Source organism: Pezoporus occidentalis, unplaced genomic scaffold (assembly GCF_034315485.1).
Source record: "Pezoporus occidentalis ecotype Australia unplaced genomic scaffold, CSIRO_AGI_Poc_V1 ctg429, whole genome shotgun sequence".
NCBI lineage: Eukaryota > Metazoa > Chordata > Aves > Psittaciformes > Psittacidae > Pezoporus > Pezoporus occidentalis.
Genome location: NW_026915757.1, coordinates 18,575 through 43,157, shown reverse-complemented (window position 1 = coordinate 43,157; position 24,583 = coordinate 18,575). Strand labels below are relative to the sequence as shown.

General features: G+C 57.1%; 1 protein-coding gene across 5 annotated transcripts in view; it reads left to right on the top strand.

Annotated features, from left to right (window-relative positions):
• Nucleotides 1-24,583, top strand: part of KIF21B (kinesin family member 21B) — a 40,451-nt gene that overhangs the window by 692 nt on the left and 15,176 nt on the right. For 4 of the 5 annotated variants that reach the window (XR_009967761.1, XR_009967760.1, XM_062634495.1 and 1 more), the window contains exons 2-17: nucleotides 13,328-13,550; nucleotides 13,910-14,092; nucleotides 17,237-17,386; nucleotides 17,569-17,703; nucleotides 18,054-18,221; nucleotides 18,710-18,825; nucleotides 19,861-20,056; nucleotides 20,437-20,626; nucleotides 20,737-20,800; nucleotides 21,255-21,479; nucleotides 21,765-21,846; nucleotides 22,357-22,474; nucleotides 22,766-22,957; nucleotides 23,578-23,777; nucleotides 23,921-24,028; nucleotides 24,310-24,378. Coding sequence is in view for 2 of the 5 variants with exons in the window: in XM_062634495.1 (XP_062490479.1) it covers nucleotides 13,328-13,550; nucleotides 13,910-14,092; nucleotides 17,237-17,386; nucleotides 17,569-17,703; nucleotides 18,054-18,221; nucleotides 18,710-18,825; nucleotides 19,861-20,056; nucleotides 20,437-20,626; nucleotides 20,737-20,800; nucleotides 21,255-21,479; nucleotides 21,765-21,846; nucleotides 22,357-22,474; nucleotides 22,766-22,957; nucleotides 23,578-23,777; nucleotides 23,921-24,028; nucleotides 24,310-24,378 (2,419 nt within the window). In the remaining 3 variants the exon portion in view is untranslated. The remainder of the gene's footprint in view (nucleotides 1-13,327; nucleotides 13,551-13,909; nucleotides 14,093-17,236; nucleotides 17,387-17,568; nucleotides 17,704-18,053; nucleotides 18,222-18,709; nucleotides 18,826-19,860; nucleotides 20,057-20,436; nucleotides 20,627-20,736; nucleotides 20,801-21,254; nucleotides 21,480-21,764; nucleotides 21,847-22,356; nucleotides 22,475-22,765; nucleotides 22,958-23,577; nucleotides 23,778-23,920; nucleotides 24,029-24,309; nucleotides 24,379-24,583) is intronic. The other variant, XR_009967762.1, reaches the window with a different exon arrangement.

The following is a 24,583-nucleotide window of genomic DNA, read 5'->3' as shown; positions in this document are numbered from 1 at the left end:
CGTGCCAGGCTCGGTGTATTGTGCGCACAGCCGCTGGGGTCCCGCAGACCGGCGGCGTTTTGCTCCTCTCTGCCCCAAGGGGTAGGAGCCCCCGGGGAGAAGGAGGGGTGGGCGAACCCATGGGAGAGGGGGCCCCGTCACGGCCTTCTTGAGGAAGGGACCGTGCAGCTTCCCCTGCTCTCACCGCGCCTGGTCCTGGTTCAGCCGCTTCTTCCGGACAAGCGTGAGCCGAGCCCAGCCCGGCCTCGGCACCCAGGACCCAGAGCACGGTGTCGGCGTGGGGCTGGCCGGGGGCAGGACCGCGTCAGAGCGGGGTCTCGGCTCGGTAGGACCAGCTCCACACCGTTACACCGACCTCCCCCCCCCTCCCGCCGGGCTGTGCCTGCCTTGTCCCGCACCTTGGGGCTGGGGGTGACCTGGGCAGGACCCTGTCCCCTCACCCACACCCCTGATGGCATGAGGCAGATTGGGGTGCTGCTGGCAGGCTGCAGGGGGCTGCCTTAGTCCTCAGAGGAGGATTTGCAGATTCTTGGACCTGCCTACATGGGTAGAGCGAGAGCACAAAAGATGCTGGGTGCAGCATCAGTGATGGAGGCAGGGAGAGATGGGTGTGTGCGTGTGCATGTCTCTGTGTGTGCATGCATGTTTGCATGTCTGTTTGCCTGTGCACACGTGTGTGTGCACCAGGATGCATCCCAGGGCTGCCTGCCTGTCCAGTCTTCCTTGTCTTGGAAGCAGGTGGTGGTTATTTTCTTCCTTGCTCCATTCAAGAGGCTGAGAATCAGGGCCAGGCTGTGGGTTTGAAGGATGGGAGAGCTGCAGGGGAGGTGGCAGTGTCCCCATTGTGTGGCTGCTGCTGGGGTGCCTTTGCAAGGGGAGGGCTGGGCTGTGCCAAGGCAAGGGTGTCCATGCCAGGACACTGACCTAGGAACTGAGTGATGCCAATGGCAGGAGGTGGAGATTTCCTGCTGGCCAGACTCTTCCTATCTTCCATCCTGCATTTCTGTCAGGATGAAGCCTTTTAACAAAGGCCTGGCTCAAGGCCGGGGTTCCTTTTGCCTGGGAGATGGGGTGGGTGCTGCTGGGCATGGTGGCCGTGGAGACTCTTGCCTCCTGATCCCTTTGGCCTCTGCCAGCAATGAGGTCAAGGACTGCCCAGTACACCGGGAGCGGATCATGACCAGGAGGTGACTTCAGTATGCAGCATTGCAGTGGGGCTGGGGTGCCCATAGCGAGGATATGTAACGGGGGGCACACCCCACTCTCTCCCACCCATTCCTTGAATGAATGAGCTGGTATCCTGCAGCCGGTGTGTGCCGAGTACTGGGGCGATGCATTGGCAAAGGTGAACCAGCAGGACAAAGGAGGAGGGCTGGGAACAGGGAGGCTGCAGACAAAGCAGGCAGGTCGCAGCATCACGTGGGAAGGTGGCATCGGATGCTGGGCTGAGTGTGCAAGGACCAAGCTGCTCTCCCTGCGGGTCACCCCACCCAAAGGGCTGGTGATGGGTCCCCTCCTGCCCTGGACTAGGAGCAGAGAGAGGTTTTCCTTTGTGAGAGCTTGTGACATACCACTGGTGGTGTTGTGGAAGTCTCCAAGACACACACCCCCCCCCTCCCAGCAAACCTGTCCACAGATTCCACCTCCTTCCGCCATCAGAGCATGAAGGAGGTTGAATGCCTCCAAGGTGAGGCACGACACGGATCGAAGCTCCCCTTTTGTTTCTTTATAATAACATGAACGTGCCAGCTTGTGCCATTTTTCATGGTCTCTGTGTCCATGCTGCTGGTGGAACCTGGGAAAGGGCTGGGGACACTTGGAAGCACTGGGGGCTTTCGAGGGAGGTGTGCTGCTGGAGTTAAGCAGCTGGGTGATAGGGACGGCCCAGCTGATGTCAAGACACTGGGACCTGTCTCGGGTCCTCACAAGCGCTGACAGGATGGGAGGAGCCGGGACAGAGGAGCAGAGTGGTGGGACTGTGTTGTCCTTCTGGGTTCTTGTTGTTCTTGCTGGTTCTCTTCACCTGACAGGAGAGATGCTGTGGCATTTCACTGTCAGCTTCCAGGTTCCCATCTTCTCCTTGGGAAGACCCCCAGCTGCCCCCCTGTGGCTCTGAGTGCTGAGCCAGTGACTGGGGCATGGGGATGTTATTTAGGCTTCCTGCATGCCAGGAGTGAAACGGCCAGTACCAGCCCTGCAGAGGGAAATGCAGGCCCAGGGGCTGGTATCTGCACCTTGTACCTTCAGCTCAGCCTGCACCTTCTGCAGGGGCAGGGCTGGCTCCTGCCCCAGCTCCCACCCTCCCTGCAGGCAAGTCCTGCCTTCACTTGCCCATCAGCACTAACAGGAGAGTGCCTGAGCCTGCCATCTCTGGCTGATGCAGCCAGGGAGCGGAAGCGATGGGGCCAAGCTGTCAGCAGCGCTTGGGTTGAGCGCCCTGCACCCTGTAATGGTCCCAGGCTGGGAGCTGAGTGGGGTGGCCCAGGAACCCTCACTCCTTGCAGCTTTGGGGGGGAAGGTTCCTTCATGGACTGGGGAAGGCAATGAGTGCTGTGTCCTTCTGTAGGTGACCTTCAAATGGGTGAAGGAGTTTGGCAGTTCTGCTCTCATGCCCTGCTTCCAGGAGCACGGCATCTATTGGAGGCTTGTGCTTCCCGTTGGGCCTCAGCAGCACCCCTCCCTGCAGCACCCAGGCTCAAAGCACCCCTCCCTGCAGCACCTAGCTCAGAGCACCCCTCCCTGCAGCACCCAGGCTAGCAGTTGGGTGCTGTCTGCTCACAGCCGCAGCGAGCTGGGGGGAGCCGTGCTCCCTGTGCTCATTGCAGGAGGTGGAGCTCAGCCCCATTGTGAGTGGGTGGTTTTGCTGTGTCAGGAAGGCTGATGGTATTGACCCAGAGGCCATTAAACTCCATCACCAGGGGAGGTCTGAGGAGCCGGACTGGCTGCAGAGCTGATACCTGAGGACACTTTCAAACCATAGAGAAAGAGGCACCCCCGAAGCTGTCTGCAGCACCCAGCACGTCTGCCTGGCTGCGGAGACTCAGGAAACAGAGCTTGTGAAATTGGGGAAGGAAGTTGAGTCGGATTTCAAGTTTATTTAAACCCTGCATCCCCCAGTGCTCTGCTGCTCTCATAAACACTCCTGCCACGATGCTCTTCCACATGGGCAGCCCCGCTGCTGTCCTGTGGAGTTTCTCCCACCTCCTTCTTGGAAAGAAGGATGCGATGTGCCACTTTAGGATGGGACATACTCGCATGCCCATTGCCACGTGCCCTAGTGGGTCTTGGCTCAGTGGGAACATGCTGGCAAAGGCCATGTGCTGGAAACAGCATTCTGGCATCTTTGCTGTCACATAGCCGGGGCCTATATCCTTATATCTAACCTGAACTTCCCCTGTTTCAGTTTGAACCCATCACCCCTTGTCCTATCACTGCAGTCCCTGATGAAGAGTCCCTCTCCAGCATCCTTGTAGCCCCCTTCAGACACCGGAAGCTGCTCTGAGGTCTCCATGCAGCTTCTCTTCTCCAGGCTGAACAGCCCCAGTGTTCTCAGCCTGGCTCCATACAGGAGGTGCTCCAGCCCCTGAGCATCCTCGTGGCCTCCTCTGGACTTGCTCCAACAGCTCCATGTGTTCTGGGGTGCTGCAAGTGGGGTCTCACAAGAGCAGAGTCCTCTGCCTCCCCCCAGGGCAGCTCAGCCCTAGCAGTGGGGGTCTCCCATGTCCTGTGGCTGCTCTTTGGTTTACTTTGGGGCTTCTCAGCCCGAGAGATTGGGAACCAAGAGTTAGTCTTGGCTCCCAGTGGGAATGGTTAAACTGGGCTCCCTGATCTGGAGGGAGATGTGGAGGGCTGTGGTGGGTAGGACGCCTCAGGGTCTCTGAGGGAAGTGCTGAGCCCAGGTTTGTGGGCACAAAGGGTTTTTCTGTGCCTGGCTTCAATCAGTCGTGAGCTCACTGGCTTTTACAGTGGGAATGTTAGAAAGGGGTTGGAGACCACCTTCATCCTGGTCTCCATCCTCCAAGGGAGGAGTAGGGCTGCACCCTGCAGTCCCAGGCAGATCTGCTGTTGCCTGAGACACCACTCGGAGCAAGGCAGCTTTAGACATCACCCATCATCAAGGGATTTAAATATGTGATGCCATGAAGTCTCAGGAACTTGGGATGCTGGGGCTGTCTCTAAGCCCGAGGAAGGAGCCAGCTGAAGCTTTCCTGCACCAGCAGTGAAATTGGGGCAGGAGGAAAACTGCAGGAGATGAAGCCCCAAACAAAGCTGTTGGGAACATGTCTCCTGGTCCCCCGAGAGGGAAGGTGATCCTCTGCTGAGTCTTGTTGTGCTGTTCCTGCTGGGAAAGGGGGGCTGGCCCTAGGGGTCCCAGGGGTCTGTTTCCTGCCAGAGGCTGTCAAAACAGTCCCAGTGTTTGTTAAACACGCAGCAGGGTTGGGATGTGGTGGATTGTGAGGGCAGCTGCCACGGGTCTCTGCTGCAGCAGATGCTGTTGGGTGATTCCTTGCCTTGGTAGGACGCTGATGGAAGGGAAGGTCACCGGCCTTCTGCCACCCCTTCCCTCTGGGCGGACCAGGAACTGGTTCAGTGGTGCCCTGGTGTGCCCCAGTGTCCCTGCTATGAGGCCAGGGACGTCTGGCAGCTTCATCTCACGTGGCACCTCCCCCTCCATGCAGATGTGAACAGTTGCCAGCCCCATTTCTCAGTGAGGGTTTGGGGCTGAGCCCCAGGGATCCCAGTGAAATCCCTTCTCTTCTCTGCAGCTCCCCGGGGCCAGGACATAGCGGGGAAGTTTCTTGTCACAGTTTGCTGTAGCTGAGCCTGGCCTCAAGCTCCCCTGTCCCGCGGTGCCCCCATGGGGCTGTGATCACCCCCCCCCCCCCCCCCATCGCCTGTGCCCGGTTGCTGGTGTTTGCCTCTGTGGTGTCCTGGGGGTGGCTCAGCAGCCCCCCTCCAGGCTCTGGGTCTGTTCTCCCACTGTCACCAGCCCCACACCTGGGGTAGCATCAAGGGAAAAGCTCTGGAGACCTGGGGCAGCGCAAGGGGCATTCCTGCCCCAGGATCCTTCTGTTCCCCTGCCCCTGCTGCAGCCGGATCCCTGCAGGCTTGCAGCCTCCTCCCTGGAGAGCAGCACAGCCTGAGCTTTAGCACGAGGCACAGAACTGCTCCTGACCTCTTCCTCAGGCTCTTCCTTCCTCCTCTGCCACAGCCTGGAGCCCACCTGAGTGCTGGAGCCAAGAAATGGGCTTGGGGGAGAGGGATGGGGGTGCTGGGGCAGAAGCCTTGGTGGGGCAGGGTGGGGTGTGCCAGGTCTGTTCATCACAAGTTCCACGGGTTCTGTGAGCTGCATTAGTTGTTTCTGAGCTTCCCAAATAACCTGTTGGCAGAGCCCTGTGAGTGTGCTGCTTGGTGGCAGGAGTGGGATGCCTCCATTCCTGCACGGCTGTGGGAGGAGATGAGCACTGCTATTGCTGGGCTACTGGTCCTCGGATTCCCCTCTTCTCTCCAAGTATTGGGCATGGGCACTTTCTCAGTCCAGTGTTGCAGGGTTGGGAGGCACAACTTTGCCCTTTCCTGTGTTAGGAGGGGGCAGCTCTCGGGCCATGTTGCTCTGCTCATCTGTTATCTCATACTGAGCCTGCCTAAGGAGGATGTTAACAGAAAACACATTTGTTCCCTTCCCAGCTGTGGGACCAGGTTAGCTTCTGGGTGCTCCATGCCCATCCTGCCGGCCAAAGACTTGGGGTTTTATTTATTTACTGGGGGGGGGGGGGGGTATGGGGTGGAGAAATACCTGAATATCTGTGCCACCCTCAATCCTGTCTTGCAGGCAGGTTTCTCCAGATGTCCCCCATGGGCTCTATGGTTGCAGCATCTTCTGCCAAGATCACGTTGTCCTCCCAGCGGCAATTGGAGTGCACTGGGGTGCCTGGTTTTGGAAGCTGGGAAAGCCTTATCTCCAGCATGGGTGCACCAGTACTGGGGTGGAACTGGGACATACGGACCTCACAGGGGTATTTAGGAAGGGGAGAGACCCTGTGGGTGTGATTCACTGGCTTGGGAGGCAGTGGGAGCTTCAGTACTGGGGTGCAGAACTGGGAGGGGGAGTATGACTATCTCTGTTGGACTCATGGCTTCTTTGTGCCCCTGCAAGGTACTGATGGCCAGTATCTCCTGCTGAATGATGGTTTCCTGTAGCTGCTGGTACTGCTGCTGAGCTGGTGGTTTTGTGTCTGTTTTCATCTGCTGGGGTGTGCATTGAGTTGCAGATGCTGCCATACATGTGTTTCCTTCCACCACCCACCTTGCCTGTGGTTTGGGGCTCTGTACCCCCTTGTTGGTGACTGTCCTTACTCTGTGATTTTCAAGCATCTTCATGGCATTTCCCAGCCTCTTCTCTTGGGCAGGTCCAGCATGGAGCTGGTGGCATCACCAGTCATTTATGGGGGGGAAGGAGCTGTCCAGGAAGATCCCAAACTAAGTCCATCCACTCATGTGCCCCTCTAGACAGGGTAAAGCATGATTCCATGCTTCCCCCAGGCCCTGCCGGTATCTATCTGCTGCTTTGGGCTGGGTGTCCCCAGGTGCTCATCCCGGTGCTGGTGGCATGTCCCCTGTCCCTGACCTGTGGTCATTCTCGGTGCAGACCAGATGGTGCTCCTCGATGCCAGTGTGCTCCTGCCAGAACTAATGAGCAGCACATGGTGGCTGCCATGCCCTGACTTAAAGGTTTCCCTAAGCCTAGGAAAGCTGGAGCTGGAGAATTAGGGGTGGGGGGAGGGGATTTGCCTGCAAGGAAGCAGATTGGGCAGCCAGGAGCTGGACACATTCAGCACATCTATGCAGAGGATCCATATTGGGGTCATACAGGTTGGATCTAAGGCAGAAGCTCTTCCCTGTGAGGGTGCTGAGGCGCTGGCACAGGGTGCCCAGAGAAGCTGTGGCTGCCCCATCCCTGGCAGTGTTCAAGGCCAGGTTGGACACAGGGGCTTGGAGCAAGCTGCTCTAGTGGAAGGGGTCCCTGCCCGTGGCAGGGGTTGGAGCTGGAGGAGCTTTAAGGTCCCTTCCAACACAAACCAGCCTGGGATGGGGTGTACATCCCAGCTCTGTGAGTACCTGCCTATCTCTGGACTGCCAAGGAGCTCCATCTTGCCCCTGGTGCTGGTCAGGCAGTGCTGGCCATAGCACCCTCTGCTCCGGTGGGTTTTGGCTGAAGCACAGGCAGTGATCCCATGGCATGTGTGGGTCCACAGGCAGGCTGAGCCTGGTGCCTTCCGGTGTTGTGCTCATTCCTGCTTGGATGTGGTTTGCTATATCTTAATCGGAGCATTTACTGACCAGACCTGGCAGTCCCCAGGGAGCCTTATTCAATTTTCCCTGATTGCTGAGCCGCTTCCCTGCTGTGGTAATTAAATGCTTAACTTTGGCTTGACTCCGGGACAAAGCAACCTGCATGCAAACAGGCACCAGCTCCCTCTCCTGGGACCCCATGCTTGGGCAGGGAATGGGGCTGCGGGCATCCCCTCTTGAGCAAGGGGGCTGATCCCACCCACAATCAAGCCACACTGAGCTTGTCTGCTGGTGAGGACAGACTACCCCAGGCTTGCTATGCTGGCCTGGATACATGGGGAAAACCTGGAGCACTTGGCTCTGATCTTCCCGATGATGCTGGCAGCACACACAGAGCTGCTTGGCCAGGTTGAGTGCCCCACACACCACCGTACTGCACTGCATGTGTCACACACTGGCTTGCCTGTTGGGTCTGCAGTGCCTGGGTTGTCCTTGAGCAATAGGATGTCCTAGTGGAGCACATGATGATGTTAGAGCTGCTCTCCTCCTGGCTGCCCTGCGCTATTGGGCAGCAGCAAAGCCTGGAGTGCCAGTTTGGGCATAGGAGAGCAAAGCATGGGGGGAGCAGAGAGCGCAGTGAGGCTGGCAGAGGGGCTCCATGTGAGCCTGGGGTGCCTTGTGGATGCTCCTGCAGCTCTTATGCTGGGCAGGTTGGGTGACACAGGGAGTGGGGATGGGGCAATAGGGGGAGCAGGGATGGGAGCAGGGTGAATGCAGGTAATGTGGCTCAAACACGGGTGATATAGGGATGGGAGCAGAGACCTCAGAGAAGCTTCCAGTACCTGAAGGGGGCTACAAGGATGCTGGAGAGCGACTCTTCATCGGTTCAGACTGAAACAGGGGAAGTTCAGGTGGGATCTAAAGCAGAAGCTCTTCCCTGTGAGGGTGCTGAGGTGCTGGCACAGGGTGCCCAGAGAAGCTGTGGCTGCCCCATCCCTGGCAGTGTTCAAGGCCAGGTTGGACACAGGGGCTTGGAGCAACTGGCTCTAGTGGAAGCTGTCCCTGCCTGTGGTTGATCTTAAGGTCTTTTCCCACCCAAACCATTCCATGATTCTATGAATGCAAAGTCATGTGGGGAAGAGAAATGGGGTGAACGTGGGTAATGCAGGAACAGGAGCAGGGTGACTGCAGGGACTGGGAATGGCAGCGGAATGAATGCGGGCAATGTGGGGAGCATGGCAAGGTACTGCCTAGGCTTGCCCAGCGCTACTGTCCTGGCAGCCACATCCCCAGCAGCCAGGCATGGCTGATGGGCTCTGCCAGCTCCGACCTCTGACAGCCTGCCCCAGGAGAGGTCCCTGCAGCTGGGCAGTGTCCCAGCCCCTCACCAAGCCCCTCACCTTGCCTCTCGGGAGACAGGGTAGATGAGAGCAAGTGGCTTCCACCCTCTGGGATCTGGCACAGAAAGGAAAAACACCATAGAGCTCTCCTGCTTGCCTATCCCTGGCTCTCTGGCTTGGCTCCATGGGAATCTAGCCCTGTCTGGCTAGTTTTCCATGGCTCTGGTCTCGGGAGGGGAGATGAATGGCTCCTTGCGGAACACAGGCAGCCACCTTCCCTCCCACAGTGGTCTTGGAGGGATGGGATCCTGCCCTGTCCCAGCTGTGGCTGTGTCTCAGCAGGCTGATACAGCCTCAGGAGAGGCTGGCTGTGGATGCAGGCAGGTTGCTGGGGTGGTGGTGATAGTGTGACTGGCACCATGGCAGAAGGGCTATGGGAGTGTGCTGCCACAGCACTGGCAACGTGCTGGAGGGCAAAGGATGCCCTGGAGCCCCCTAGGGTTGCCATAGCAGTGGGCTGGGAGTGGGGAAACTGAATCAGTCAAGGGGACAGGACATGAACCCAGCAGCCCACATCAGCTGAATTGTGCCATCCTGCGCAAGGAAAGTCTCCCATAACTGCACAGGGAGGGCTGGGTGGTGTCTTGGTGGATGCAGCCTTCACAAGGGGATACTGGCTGTGCCCAGCATGCTGAACCTCACCCCCTCCATTGCCTGCGGGGCTTAAGATGCTGGAATGCGCAGGTCTCTCCCTGAGCTGACGCTGTGAGGGCTGCCTGTGGGAGCTGGCTGCCCCGCAGTGCCCATCCAGCGCTTGGCTCCCGGCCTTGCTTGGCTTCTCCCTCTTCCCTGGCCAAACGCTGGCATAAGGCAGCAGCACTGAACAACTCAGCCTTTGTGCTCACCCGTGTGCCCGCAGCAGCTCCCTGCCCCTTAGGGTGCAGGATCCGCTCTCCCCTTCCTCCCAGATGCTCTGGCGCCCTGGCAGCCCCACCATGGAGACGCTGCTTTCACAGCCTGCCAGGGACGGGAAGGAGCAATGGAGGGGCTCCAGTTGAGGCTCCCTTTGTGTCCCCATGCAGTTGTGGGCTCTCCCTGGCACACACATTGCTGCTCATGCTGCTGGGTTTGGATGCTGATGCAGGAGCAGGCTCCTGCTGTGCCACCCGGCATCACTCAGTGAGAGCTGTCAGTTCGGGAAGGAGCAGTGTCCACCGCTACCTGTACCTCTGTCTCTCTCTGTGTGTCCTTCTGCCACCCAGTCCTGTGTATCTGTGTGGGAAGCAGCCACATTTGCTTGCCTGGAGCACTCCGACCAGGACTATGCTGCTCTGTCCTGGGTATCGGTCCCTTGTCACTGTCCCTTCACGGTGACTGTGAGCTGAGCATGCAGGGGGTGGAGGTGGTGGCCAGGCTCATGGTGCCACTGTGGTCTTGCCAGCTCTCTCCTCCCTGGGTGTGTTGTCTGTTCTGATGTTGGTTTATCAGCACAGGCAGGAGGGAGATGGGACTGGCACTGCTCATCTTGCTGGCCCAAGGACAACCTGTGTCCTTCCCATTGTGCCACCCTGGGGATGGCCAGGCACAGGCTGCCTGTGTCATGGGTTCCAGGGGATCAGCCAGACTCTCTATGGGTGTCTCAGCCCTTTAGGACTCAGATGGTGACTTTATGACTTCTAAAGTTGCTGATCTTTGTAGCAGAGGAGAGAAACTGAGGCAGAGAATGGCAGGCACTGCCAGGTCCCCCAGTGTCACCTGGTGGGATTGAGGACAGGGACACCAAGACAGCCCTTGCTGGCTCTGCAGATGTTTATATCACGTTTGGCTGGAAAGCTGCCCAGTGGAAAAGAACTTGAGGGTATTGGTTGATAACTGCTTGAATAGGAGCAGCTTGTGCCCAGGCAGCCAGGAAGCCCCCAGCATCCTGGCCTGTACCAGCACCAGTGCGGCAGCAGGGCCAGGGCAGGGATTGTGCCCCTGTGCTGGGCACTGGTGAGGCCGCACCTCGAATCCTGTGTTCAGCTCTGGGCCCCTCACTGCAGGAGAGACATTGAGGTGCTGGAGCGGGGCCAGAGAAGGGCAGCGGAGCTGGTGCAGGGCCTGGAGCACAAGTGTGATGGGGAAGGGCTGAGGGACCTGGGGGGTTCAGTGTGGAGAAGAGAAGGCTCAGGGGGGACCTGATGGCTGCCTACAAGTGCCTGAGAGGAGGATGGAGCCAGGAGGGGCTGGGCTCTGCTCCCAAGGAACAAGGGATGGGACAAGAGGAAACGGCCTCAAGCTGCACCAGGGCTGGTTTAGGTTGAAGATTAGGAGAGCTTAATTCTCTCAGAGAGCTGTCAAGCACTTTAACAGGCTGCCCAGAGCAGTGGTGGAGTCACCGTTCCTTAACGTATTTAAAAGACATGTAGATGTGGTGCTCAGTGACGTGGGTTAGTGGTGGCTTTGGCAGTGCTGGGTTAAAAGTTGGACTTGATGATCTTAAAAGTATTTTCCAACCTAAACAATTCTATAATTCTATGTTTGTAGGAGGTATCCTAGTGCCTGAGCATGGCTTGATCTGTATGTGAACACCTACCTGGCCCAACGAGGGTCTCATGTGCCCAGCATGGTGACGTTTCTCCTGGGAGGGCAGGGTTTGAGAGAGCTGGGACAGCTGGGTGCCAGGGAGCAGGAGGAGCTGCACTGGCCTAGAGAAACCCTCAGCAACATGTCTTGGTGGTCACATACATCTCCTGTGATGCTGCAGGGGATCTCTGCACCATTTCACATGAGGCTGGGGCCACTGGCACTCATCTCTGCCCTCCTGCTCTGCTTGTCCTGCTCTTGTAGTGGGGATCCATAGTATTCCCACACTGGCTGACAGCAGCTTCCAAGGACATCCATCAGTGATGCTCAGCTAATTCCCTGGAGAGCAGGACTCTCTGGGGAGGTTCCCATGTCTCTGGTCCCCTTGGGGAGATGGGATGCATGTTGAGGGCTGGCTGGTACATGGCTCCCTGCAGGTCCCCTGGCAGGTGATGGGGTCCCTCAAGTGCTTGGAGCTGGCTGGGCAGTGATGTTTAAGGAATGGGAGAGCCATAGATGTTGGCATGTGGACAGCATTGGCTCCTGGCCTCAAGGACAGCCCAGCATGGCCAGTCTCTAGCCCATGCTCTATGGAAATCCATGTGTGTACGCCCCTGCAGCGCTGCTGCTCACCCTCTCTTCCAAACCCACATTTAACCACCGGGGAGGGGATGAAAACGTTTTGCTGAAAACCCTGTTCTCCTTTTTTCTTCAGAAGAACTTTCCCAAATTACCGTGGTTCCAGTTTGTTCTTCTGCCCATTCCCCGAGGACACTGTTGCTGAGCATGGCTGGGGTGAGGGAGAAGGGGAAGCTCCTAAAGTTGTTCAAAAATTAATTAAAGCTGGGGTTTAATGTTCCTAGAGGAGGGTGGGACCCTGGGAAGGCGACAGGAGCGAGTCTGGGGCTGTGCACATCAGAAGCTGCTTTCTATTGTGGCTGCTGAGCTAAATTTACCCACAGACACCCAGAGCTGTTCCCACACGCTGGAGAGCCGGGTGCTCGTGCTGCCTCCTGCCCCACAGGGACACCCTGGCCTCCAAACTCGGTGGGGGTTCATAGACTCATTTGTCTCTTCTGAGCTCTGCTTGCCACTGGCCAGGCTGACAAGGAGGCTCTTGAGGAGCCCCAATCCACAAAGCGTCTGCTGCGGTCGCTGGCAGGGATGCGGTGCTGCCAGGGATGTGGCTTCCAAGGAATTAATAGCTGTGTCTCTGAAGCACCCAGGGAGGGGAGATGTGCAGTCATTAGCTCTAATGAGAGCTGTTTGCTGTGGTGCTTGTCTCTGTGCTCCCTCATTCTCCATGAGTCCCCTGGGATCAGCCAGCTTCCCACAGCTGACACATGCACCCAAACCCGGAGCTGCTGCAGGCTGTGCCTGTGCTGGAGTGCGAGTGTGTGTCTGGCTGCTCTGTACTGTTGGGAAGGGGTTCAGTGTGATGGGTGGGAATGCAGTAGGTCAGTTGTGCATGCCACCAGCAGCAGGAGCTGAGCACAGCCTCACCTGTCCCCTTCCCATCCACCAAGCCCATGGCTGGGGACAGCTGCTGGGCTGGGCGGTGGTTGGGTTGGGGCGGTTGTTTTGGCTCTGGGACTGTCTTGGCATGGTTTTGCACTTTGCATTTCAAGCCTTTGGAAGTGCAGTTTGATCATGTTGCCTCTGAAATGGGTGCTGCTTCTGTGTTTCGATGGGTGTCTGCGAACAGCCAGCACTTGCTGCCTTGACAGGGGCATTGCAGTGCATGAGCCAGCATGGCCATGGCCCTGTATGCCCCTGTATGGGCCATGCTCAGCTATTGAGGCAAGGGTAGTTTAAGTGTGGGCTGCAGGTGATTACCTGCCTGTGCTGTGGTCCCCAGTCCTGCCTGTCACCTCCTCGGCTGCAGAGGTGGATGGTGGCATCACTGGAATGCACCAGCCGCTTTTCTTGGCCACAAACAGATCAAGGTTCTCGCTGGGTGCAGGAGCGGAAGCATTCAGTGCTCTCTGCTCCACACTGCAGGCAAAGGTGCTCTCGGTCCCCCACCTGCAGCAGCCACAGTTCCAGTGTGGGACATTGCTCACATCCTCAGGACCAGGCTCATGTGAGTGAGCCCTGAGGCTTCCCTCAGCCCCCTTCCCTTCTTGCAGGATCCGTCCCCAACTGTCCAAAGAGAAAATAGAGGGATGTCACATCTGCACCTCAGTGACACCCGGAGAGCCCCAAGTGCTACTGGGGAAGGACAAGGCCTTCACCTATGACTTTGTCTTTGACCTGGACACGTGGCAGGAGCAGATCTATACAACGTGTGTTGGCAAGCTCATTGAAGGCTGCTTTGAGGGCTACAATGCCACCGTGCTGGCGTATGGACAGGTACGTGCTCTGCCTGCTCCTTGGGTTCTGGCATGGGCATTGGGCTCCTCTGCAGCACTGGGTGCTGGGGCTGCTGAGATGGCATCTGCAGAGGTTACAGATGGTGGGGAGTGGAGGGGACAGAGTTGTCCCTGGGCTGGGCAAGAGAGGGGGCTGGGGGTGGCCTTGGATCGGAGGAAAGGAAGGCAGGGCTGGGGGGCTGGGGTGGGGGTGTGGGAGCTGGTGTGAGAGTGGGGATCAGAGGAGTTTAGCAGAGACGTTTGGGGTGCTTGGGGTGGTGATGGGGAGGTGAAAGGTGCCTTGGGCAGAGCTTAGACTGGGAGAGCCCAGCCAGCTGCCCCCTCATTGCCTTTTTGCAGACTGGTGCTGGGAAGACATACACCATGGGCACTGGCTTTGACGTGAACATCTCTGAGGAAGAGCAGGGCATCATCCCACGGGCCATCAGCCACCTCTTCAGCGGCATTGAGGAGCGCAAGCGCGCAGCGCAGAGTCAGGGCAGGGCGGCTCCGGAGTTCAAAGTCAGTGCCCAGTTCCTGGAGGTGGGTGATAGCACGTCTGGGTGACACTGTCACCCTCTCCTTTGCTCAGCATTCATGTCCTGGCTGCTCCATGGCTGAGCTGCATCCTACAGCAGGTGTGCTGCCAGGGGTGTAGCCGGAGCAGAGGAGACTCAAAGGAGCTGAATGTTGGTGACCTCTTGATGGCCACAAACTGGGGTGGCATTTTCTTGGCTGAAGGGATACCCTTCCCATGGTCCCTTGGTCCCTTGGACATTCAGGGGGCTCTAGGCTTGCTTACTCCTGTTTGAGACTGAGGATAGTGGCATATCTGTTTCCCTGGGTCTGTACCAGCATTCCCAGTGAAACAAGTGGAAGAAGTGCCATTCTTGTGGGGACTGGAGGAAGGGATGCATTATTTCCCATGTCCTTTGCTGCATCTTTGACCTTGAGAATGCTTCATTGCATCCTTTCCTGCCTCTGCCTTGGCCTCTTGATTTCAAAAGCCTCTTCTATTAACTACTTATTTTCCTGGAGAAGTTTGTCCCCGAAAGCCTCTGGACCTTGTGTGGCTGCAGCAGTCTCCCTGTGGACTGGTTGTGGTGTAAAAGTGGAAAGAAGCTCAAGACGGGAACTGGTTTAAGGCCCTGGTGAGGAAACATTGGGTGGTATTGAGCAAAGCTGGGCTCCTAAACAAACTTCACCTGGTTGTTCTCCTGATGTGGGGTAGAGCCCAGAGGAAACAGGCAGGCAGAGAAGAGGCCCTGTGCTGGGATTTTGCCTCCATGTGGCTTTGGCGTCCATCACATCTGGGTTCCTCCAGATGTCCATGGCCTGGAGAGCGTAAGTGGTGCCCAAAGGCACCTCCTAGTCTCAGGGGCTTATCTCCTCACTGAAGAAATCCTTTCCAACCAGCTTTCCATCTGCAGAACCCTTGCTCACTCCCATGGTGCTGTGTGTCTTGCCACATCCTTCCCTCCCCACCACTCAGCCTGTCCAAGTTCCTGGCTGCCTTCCCACGTATTCTCATGGGCCTCCACTCTGGGGAACCTGAGGGCTGGGATGGAAATAGGTACAATTTCCTGCCTGTACTGAAGTCCTTCTGGGAGGTGAACCTTGGTTGGGCTTTATCCCTGCTGCAGAGTGCCCTAACCCTGTTGGAGTCATGGCATGGTCCTGCCTTCCTGAGCTGTAGAACCAAATACTGGCCTTAAGCCCAATGTGTGTCCCCTTACCCTATGTAACACACTTTCCTTTACCTCTCAGTGTCCTGTATCTGCTGTCTAGAAGATTCTTTGCTGTCCAGCTATAGTTTCCCTTGCCTCAATTTCTCCCTCTAGTTTGGGATGCCCCAACAGTGCCCCAGGATGCTGGGTGATCTGTTAGCTGGGGTTTGGACACGTGAAAGATGAATACTGGAAATGGGATGTCTGTGCTGCCTCTGTTCCAGGCCATCCTCGGAAGCATTTCTTCAAACCAAGAGGTCCAGCACAACCCCAGTGACCCCTGGGAGTGAAAAAGCAGTGGCCCTGCTTGGGGTCACAGCAGCTGCCGTGGGTATTTCCTGTAGCCTTTCTCACTCTTCACCACCTCTGACCTCTGGTGCTTTGGGTTCTCAAAATAGCCTCAGAGATATTTGTTCTGTGACTGCAGTGGAGGATGGGAACGGCTTCCTCTGCTGTGCTTCAAAGCTGCTCATGGTTACACTCCCCAGGCCGGCAGTGCCCAGGGGGACGTTGTCCGCCCCTGTTACATGTGGGGACAGTAGAAACCTGATGGCCCAGTGGCAAAGACCATTGAAGCCTGCTGAAAGCCTTGCCTTCTGGTCCGCTCTGCAGCATGGACATCAAACCAGGCAACTCAGGGAGGGTTTTGAAGTGATAATGGCTCTCCTGTGCCTGCGTGGGCACGTGGCTGCATCAGGTGCTGGTTACCAGCTATGTTGTGCTGGCAGTGGAACAGGATTTGGCCCCGCTGATCCCTGTCCTGTGACTCTCCTCCCAGGAGCAGGCTGTGAGAGCAGGGTTTGAACCCTCAGAGAGCCTGTTTGCCCCTGGGGCAGCCAGGGACAAATTAGCCTGATCCGCTGAGGTGGCCAGGACCTTTGCGGTCCTTGTGCGACCCTGTTCTCCACACAGGGGCATAAGTGTGAGAGGGTGACGTGTGGCATTGAGTGGTGGTGGCAGGAGGACAGAAAAGCAGGGGTGTCCCTCTGCCCCAGCATGAGACAGGATGCTGCAGGGTCAAGATACAAATGGGGACATCTGTCAGCTCTGGGTCCTCAGGGTTTCTCTGCTCGTCCAGCCCTTCCTGTAGCTCTTGGTTTCCTTTCCACCCAAGGTTACCTTAGGGAAGCATGGCGGGAGAGGGGCTCTGCTGGCTTGTGTGGCCGGGAGCTCCTCAAGTGAGCAGGGAAGGCTGGGAGGACGCAGAGCTCCTGGGTGTCCACATGTGTGGGGACATGGTTTCTGGTGTGGGACAGGGACGTGACAGGGTTGGGGAGCTCAAACCAACCCAGACTGCAGCTCAGAGCTTTGGAGGCAAACATGGCACATGTATGTACACCTGCGTGTGCACACATGCCATTTCATCTGGGCATCCTAACCTGGCTGAATACGTATACAGGAAGGTTAGAGCTTGCCTGAGCATCTTCTCCTGTCTGCAGACACATCCCGTGTGTCCTTTCCTACATCTGCACACACATCAGCTCTCCTGGTCAGCCTCGCCTAAGCATATACACGTGTATGTATTTGAATGCAAGAGAGGGACTCTTCGTTAGGGACTGTAGTGACAGGACAAGGGGTGATGGGTTCAAACTGAAACAGGGCAAGTTCAGGTTGGATCTTAGGCAGAAGCTCTTCCCTGTGAGGGTGCTGAGGCGCTGGCACAGGGTGCCCAGAGAAGCTGTGGCTGCCCCATCCCTGGCAGTGTTCAAGGCCAGGTTGGACACAGGGGCTTGGAGCAAGCTGCTCTATGGAAGGGGTCCCTGCCTGTGGCAGGGGTTGGAGCTGGAGGAGCTTTAAGGTCCCTTCCAAACCATTCTGTGATTCTGTGTGTGAACACATGCGCACCCTTAGTGTGCAGCCTGTCCTCCTGGCTCTCAGCTCCTGTCAGTCCTGCTGTGCTGTGCTTTAGCAGCCTCCTGCTTACTACTATTCACTCTGCACCCACTTCTACCCCACTCAGCTCTACAATGAAGAGATCCTGGACCTGTTTGACAGCGCCCGTGACCCTGATGTACGCCATCGCAAATCAAACATCAAAATCCATGAGGATGCCAGTGGAAGCATTTACACTACAGGGGTTACATCACGCCTCATCAACTCACAGGATGAGGTGGGTGTGGGATAGGGCAGATATGGGTGCTCACTGACCAGGGATGTGGGGTGATCTCACCCAGGAGGGAACAGAGCAGCCCTGGAGTGAGGCAGAGGCAGGTCGGTGTGCTCACTGGGCTGTCCTGACTCCCTAAAGGATACTTTTAAGGTTTCCTTCTTCCCTGCTCCATGTTGTTGTAGTTGATCCAGTGCCTAAAGCAGGGAGCTCTTTCCCGCACCACGGCCAGCACCCAGATGAATGTGCAGAGCTCCCGGTCCCACGCCATCTTCACCATTCACCTCTGCCAGATGAGAGTGTGCGCCCGCCCGGAGCTGGTGAGATGGGCTCCTGCCTCACGGCTGGGCTCTTCCTGCATCTAATACCAGGGCAATATTTGTGAGGTCCTTTGGAAAGGGGAGAGGGTTTGAAGTCTTGCAAAGAGAGGCAGGGGTTTGTCTTTTTCTTTCCAGTCATAGCCTGTGTTACCATTTAATGGGAGCTGAGGCCTGCAGTCCCATCCAGAGCAGGCACGGTCTGGCCCAAGGGGTGGCCCAGAGCAAGCTGCTGTTGGCATCCTCTCCCCCATCCTTGAGGGACTAGGTGTGGAGGGCGAATGCTGTGGCTTTTGCTGACACCTGAATGCAGCCAAGAATCCAGAGTGATGACCCTCTCCATGTGGCTGCAGGTGAATAGGGAGGTGACCAGCCTCCTGGATGGATCCCAGCCCACCACAGAGTATGAGACCCTCACTGCCAAGTTTCACTTTGTGGACCTGGCTGGCTCAGAGAGGCTGAAGCGAACAGGTGCTACCGGTGAGAGGGCCAAGGAAGGCATCTCCATCAACTGTGGACTGGTACGACCCTGGGCACAGCACGCAAGGGGAGGGGAAGCCTGTGACACCTTTGGGTCCTGCTTGGGGCTGCTCTGGGCTTTTGGGGTTGCTGTTGTCTCTGCCGGGGTTTATGCTACCTGATTGTGTAGGCATGAAGATGCACAATCCAAAATGCCAGTGGTGAAGGCGCAGCTAGGGCAGGACTATGGGGAGGGGTACAGCTGGGTACAAGGGTTTAAGTCCCCAAAAGGTTGAGGTCTCCTAATTTATGCTAGAAAAACCCTCCAGGGGTCAATGCTGCTCCTCAGGGAATGCAGGAGAGAGGCACAGCCATGGGAAAGGGGGTGAATGCTGATACTGGCAAGGGAAGCCCCATTCCTCCACCTCTCGCATGCCAAACCTCTGCCACAGCACATGTCCCAGCCCTGATGTCCTGGCTACACACATCAGAAGCAGCAGTGTTCTTAGCAGGGGTGGAATTTGGGAGGGTCTTTCCTTTGTTTTGGTAGCTGGCCCTGGGGAATGTCATTAGTGCCCTCGGAGACCAGAGCAAGAAGGTTGTGCACGTGCCCTACCGTGACTCCAAGCTCACCCGCCTGCTGCAGGATTCCCTTGGGGGCAACAGGTAAGGGGGTCCCAGGCTGGGGCTGAGCCCTGGGAGAGGGCTGAGGGTCTATGGAGCCATGTAGGATCTATTTCAGGATTCAGATCATGGAATCATAGAATGGTTTGGGTTGGAAAGGACCTTAAGATCATTCGCTTCCAACCCCCTGCCATGGGCAGGGATGCCTCACACTAGACCGTGCTGCCCAAGGTTCTGTCCAGCCTGGCCTTGAACACTGCCAGGGACAGAGCATTCACAACTTTTCTCAGCAACCTGTGCCAGTGCCTCAGCACCCTCACAGGAGAGAACTTCTCTCTGTGCTTCAGATCCAACCTGAACTTCCCCTGTTTCAGTCTGAACCCATCACCCCTTGTCCTATCACTGCAGTCCCTGATGAAGAGACCCTGTCCAGCATCCTTGTAGCCTCCTTCAGACACTGGAAGCTGCTCTGAGGTCTCCACACAGCTTCTCCAGGCTGAACAGCCCCAGCTTTCTCAGCCTGTCTCTGTGGAGGTTCTCCAGCCCCTGATCATCCTTGGGACCTCCTCTGGGCCTCATGTGTTGCCTGGTAGGGAGGAGATGCCTCCTGGCAGGCAGTGTATGACTTTGCAGATATAAAGACCTTGGTTCCTCATGAGTCCCTGGTGCAATTAGCCAGCTTTGGCAGAATTAGCTGGTGCAAAGCACTTCATATCCCTTGTGATCCAGGACTTGGCATGTGGTGTTGCCCAGCATGGGGTGGACTGAATTCCCTGTCTGCTTTGGGTATACTACTATGGCTCTACTTCTCCGAAGAGCCCATTATTCCCCAGCAATCCTAGTGTGTCTTAGCTGGCTAGTGGAGGTTGGCTTTGTTCAGTGCTGTGTGATGTGTTGTTTGTGGGGTTCTGGGTCTGGGAGGCACTGAATCCAGGTTATACCTTGGGTATAAAACACAGAAGGGCCTAGGATGGGTGTCCAGGGGCGTGTGGGCTGTGCTGAGTTCCAGGTTTCGAGGTACAAGTTGGTGCAGGGTAGGTGCAGCTGTCCTTTCACCCTGATCTTTACCTCCCCAAGCCAAACCATCATGATCGCGTGTGTGAGCCCCTCTGACCGGGACTTCATGGAGACCCTGAACACGCTCAAGTATGCCAACCGGGCCCGCAACATCAAGAACAAGGTGGTGGTGAACCAGGACAAGACAAGTCAGCAGATCAGTGCCCTGAGGGCCGAGATCGCCCGCCTGCAGATGGAGCTGATGGAGTACAAGGCAGTGAGTGAGCCTGCAGAGATGGGATGGAGGCAGGAGAAGGAAGCTATTCTTCATGTTTCATTGTGGCAGGTTTAGCAGGAGAGACCCTCCTGCCAACCATGCTCTGCCCCTAGTGATAAGAGTAACTGCTGCGAGAGGTCAGAAGGTTTAAGAAGTGGGGGCTCAGCTCCTGCCTGGCCACAGCAGAACCTTGGGCAAGTCACTTGGGGATGCAAAGGCAGGGAGAAGCCTTGAAGCATTTCTCACCTTCTGCCTCTTCCTGGCCCTTGGATTTGTGCCTGCCCCTGCTTTGGTGGCTGGGGCGGCCCTCAGGGATGCAGTGGTGGGCCCCACACCCCAGCTCACCCTGCACTCAGGACTGTCTCCTCCTGTCCCCACAGGGTAAGCGGGTCATTGGGGAGGATGGCTCAGAAGGCTACAGCGACCTGTTCCGTGAGAACGCCATGCTGCAGAAGGAGAACAGCACCCTGCGCATGCGGGTGAAGGCCATGCAAGAGGCCATTGATGCCATCAACAGCAGGGTCACCCACCTCATGAGCCAGGAGGCCAATCTCATGCTGGCTAGGGCAGGTGAGGCTGGGCTAAGTGTGAGGTGTGGTGGGTCAGGCACTGTAGCTGGGATGGGTGCACAGGTACAGCCTGTGTCTTGCCTTGATCCACCTGCATCTCTGCTCCTCCAGGAGATGGTAATGAAGCTATTGGCACCCTCATCCAGAACTACATCCGGGAGATTGAAGAGCTGAGGTGAGCTGGGCATGGGTGCCGTGGGTCCCCAGGGTCCCTGGGCTCTGCAGGAGCTGTGGTGGGGTCTGAGCCCTGATGTGGCTCAGAGCTGCATGCCTGCAGCATCACTAGGGTGAGTGAAAAGCCTTGCTGGACTAGCAACTGACTGCACTGCTGCTACACTGGGGCTGTAGGAGTCCCAGGCACTGCTTTGGCTGTTGTCATCCTTTGTTTGGCCATTGATAGAGGGGGAGATCCTGCTATAGAAATGCCTGGTGTTTCCCAGGAACCACTGGCCCCCTAAAGCTGAGTCCATCCCAGTCTCTTGTTTGATCCTGGGTCTTGCAGCATTCTGACCCAATATAAATGGGAATGACTGTCCCTGGCTCACACTATCCTACAACCAGGCAAGATCCAATCCTCTGGAGACAGCGGGATGTCTCTTCTTTGACTACATGCTGTCTTCATTCCCTAGGACAAAGCTCCTGGAGAGTGAGTCCATGAATGAGTCCCTGCGTCGCAGCCTCTCACGCGTCTCTGCTCGGGCTCCTTATTCCATGGGCGCGTCCCCAGGCTCCAGCCTGACTGGGCTGTGTAGCCCTGCTGCACCGGTGGACACGGAGGCCTCCGATGTCCTTCGGCGGGCCAAGCAGGACCTGGAGCGCCTCAAGAAGAAAGAAAGGAGGCAGCGGAGGAAGAGGTGAAGGCATCTGCTGTGGGGTGTTGGGAAGGGGGATGTCCATGTCAGTCCAGCAGTATCGAGTCAGGGATACTGCTGCCCTCATCTGTGTGGAAGCCAGAGCACTGAGACAGAGCCCAGGTTCCCCTTTCAGCACTGCCTTGATCTCCTTGTCACCCTCCATGCTATCCTGGAGGCTGTTTTGCCCAAAAGGTCCAAAACCAGGAGACAAGGGGGGCCCCAGCAGGACCTGTCACCAGGCTCCCTGACACTGGCCTTCACCAGCACCCCTCTGCTTTCCTCCAGCCCAGAGAAGGAAGCATTTAAGAAGAGGCAGAAACTGCAGCAGGACAATGAGGAGGAGACTGATGAGAACGAGGTGGAAGAGGTGAGTGTGCTTCATGCTCATAGTGAGGGGACATTTGGTTGAGGAGCATTGTCATTGCCCCATGTGGAAGAGAGACCAAGCTCAGCCTCATCCTGCAAGCAGGCTAGAGGGGTTGTGGAGATGAGGACTTAGTGCTGGAGCAGGGGGGAACTGTTTGCTCCCCAGCCAGCCCTGCTGTGGAGCAAGAAGTTCTCTTCTTCTATGATTCTATGATCTTCTGGGGCTTGGTTTCAGTATGCTTAGGCAAATTGGGGCTGGGTGATGCAGTTACTCTGCTAGGAGGAGATGGATGCAGGAATGAATGGGGCACAGGGCTGCTTCCTTCAAGTGTGGATGCTGGATGTCCAGAAATGGTGCTGCAGCCTTTGGTCATCCCATGTGGGAGGCTGAGTCCTGCTGTGTGGGCTGCAGCACATCAGTGAGGGGTGAGCTCAGGTTTGGAGGAGGGAAGAGCTGCAGAGAGAAGGGCAAAGCTGTTCTGCAAGCTGAGGTTAAGCACTCATCCTTCAGGAGGAAGAGGAGCAGGATGAGAGTGGCTGTGAGGAGGAGGATGGACGTGAGGATGAAGACGAGGATTCGGGCAGTGAAGAGAGCCTGGTGGACTCGGACTCAGATGCAGAGGAGAAGGGTAAAGTGCAGAGCCACGCATGCAGCCCAGGGTATGGGGGTGCATTTGCTTGTGTCTCCTAGCACTGAGCTCTGGTCCTGGGAAGGGAGAGTCAGCCACCTCTCTAAGGGGCTTAGAAAGCACCAGGGTTGTTGCAAGGAGTCTCCAATACTCTTTGCGGTACTGCTGCTCCCTAGCAGTGTGGGTTCCCATGAGCTCCCTCTGCCCTCTCCATGTGCTGTGGCTCACTGGGGCTATGGGAGTGATGCTGCCCCATCCCTCCCAGCCTGACTGTTCCCCTCCGGCCTGCAGCCGTGAACTTCCAGGCTGACCTGGCAGATCTGACTTGTGAGATAGAGATCAAGCAGAAGCTGATCGATGAGCTAGAGAACAGCCAGCGGCGCCTGCAGACCCTCAAGCACCAGTACGAGGAGAAGCTGATCCTGCTGCAGAACAAGATTCGGGACACGCAGCTGGAGCGGGACCGGGTCCTGCAGAACCTCAGTGAGAAATGCCTGTGAAATCCCCTCCCTGTAGTGTTGGGCCCAGTCCTTGCTCCTTCCCAGCTGACTCAGAGCCAAAGCGTCCACCCCCTGCATGCAGTGCTGGCTTTGGTACAGCTTTGCTATCTCTTTGCCTCTGCTTGAGCCCGTGGGATCTCCAAGACCCTGCTGGTCTTGCCAGGGGAGGGGGACTGGTGAGCTGGAGAACTCCTGACCCCACTGGTGGTGGAGAGGTGGCTGGAAAGGATGGCAAAGCAAAGCCGCTTCTAGCCTTGAACACCACTTCATGACACGTGGGAACACTTGGGAAAGCTTGAGGGTCTGCTGAGGGACACATGAAGACCCCAAAGACCAGGTGGTGTAGCTAATCTCTAGGCTCAGCAGGGCAGGATCACCCATGTTGAGGTCTGCAGCTCCTCTCAGCCCAGTGGTTGTGCTGAAACCCACTGTCTCCAACCTGTGCTGAACCCAACCCAGCTCTTCCAGTGGATGCCCCCAGATAGAGCCCAGCCTGTGATGGGGCCAGAGCAGAGGGATGTGGAGGGAGCAGTGCCCTGTGCCTCCAGTGCAGGAGGAGCCCGGGGTGGATGGCTATCACAAGCTCTCTCCTTGTTCCTCTAGGTACTATGGAGTGCTACACAGAGGAGAAAGCCAACAAGATCAAAGCAGACTATGAGAAGCGGCTGAAGGAGATGAACCGGGACCTGCAGAAGCTCCAGGCAGCCCAGAAGGAGCATGCTCGCCTGCTCAAGAACCAGTCCCGCTACGAGCGGGAGCTGAGGAAGCTGCAGGCAGAGGTGACCGAGATGAAGAAGGCAAAGGTACCTGGTCAAGTCTCCCTGCTCACAAGCGATGTTTTCCACTCCTGTCCTGGTGGCAAGTGCAGGACATCTGTCTGGTTGGATGGATGCCTTGGGACAATCGGGTGCCTGATCCAACACATGGTACCACAATCCCATCGCAGGTGGCACTGATGAAGCAGATGCGGGAGGAGCAGCAGCGCAGACGTCTGGCAGAGACAAAGAGGAATCGGGAGATAGCACAGCTCAAGAAGGAGCAGCGGCGGCAGGAGGTGAGAGCCCATCGCCCGCAGGTGGTTGCCCAGTGTGGTGGAACCTGGCTGAACGGCTCCCGAGAGCTTCGCACGCTCTCTGTGTGCTTGTGGGAGACGCTGTGGGGTGATGTGCCATTAGTGCCAGCCTTGAGGCTGGAAACCTGCTCACTTTAAAATCAAGAGTGAGGCTGTTTGTGCCAAAATAACTGCCCCAAATTTTGGTGTTAGTAGTCCCAGGGCTATGGCCATCACTGGGGTGTCTGGGCAGGACCCCAGGGGTGTGTGTCTCTCTCATGCAGTTTCAGATCCGGGCTCTGGAGTCTCAGAAGCGGCAGCAGGAAATAGTGCTGCGGAGGAAAACTCAGGAGGTGAGGAGAAGGATGGGTCTGCCTCCATATAGCCCCCATGAGGGTCCTGACCCCAGTGCTTGGCTTAGAGACACCCTGTCCTTCCGTGAGTGCCAGCTCTGGGAGCAGGACTCCCAAAAGGGTAGGAGGATTTTTATGGCTCCTGGGGGAGAAGTGAGGCCTTCTAGAGCAGACTGAGAGGGGATCCCATCAATGCCGATCAATA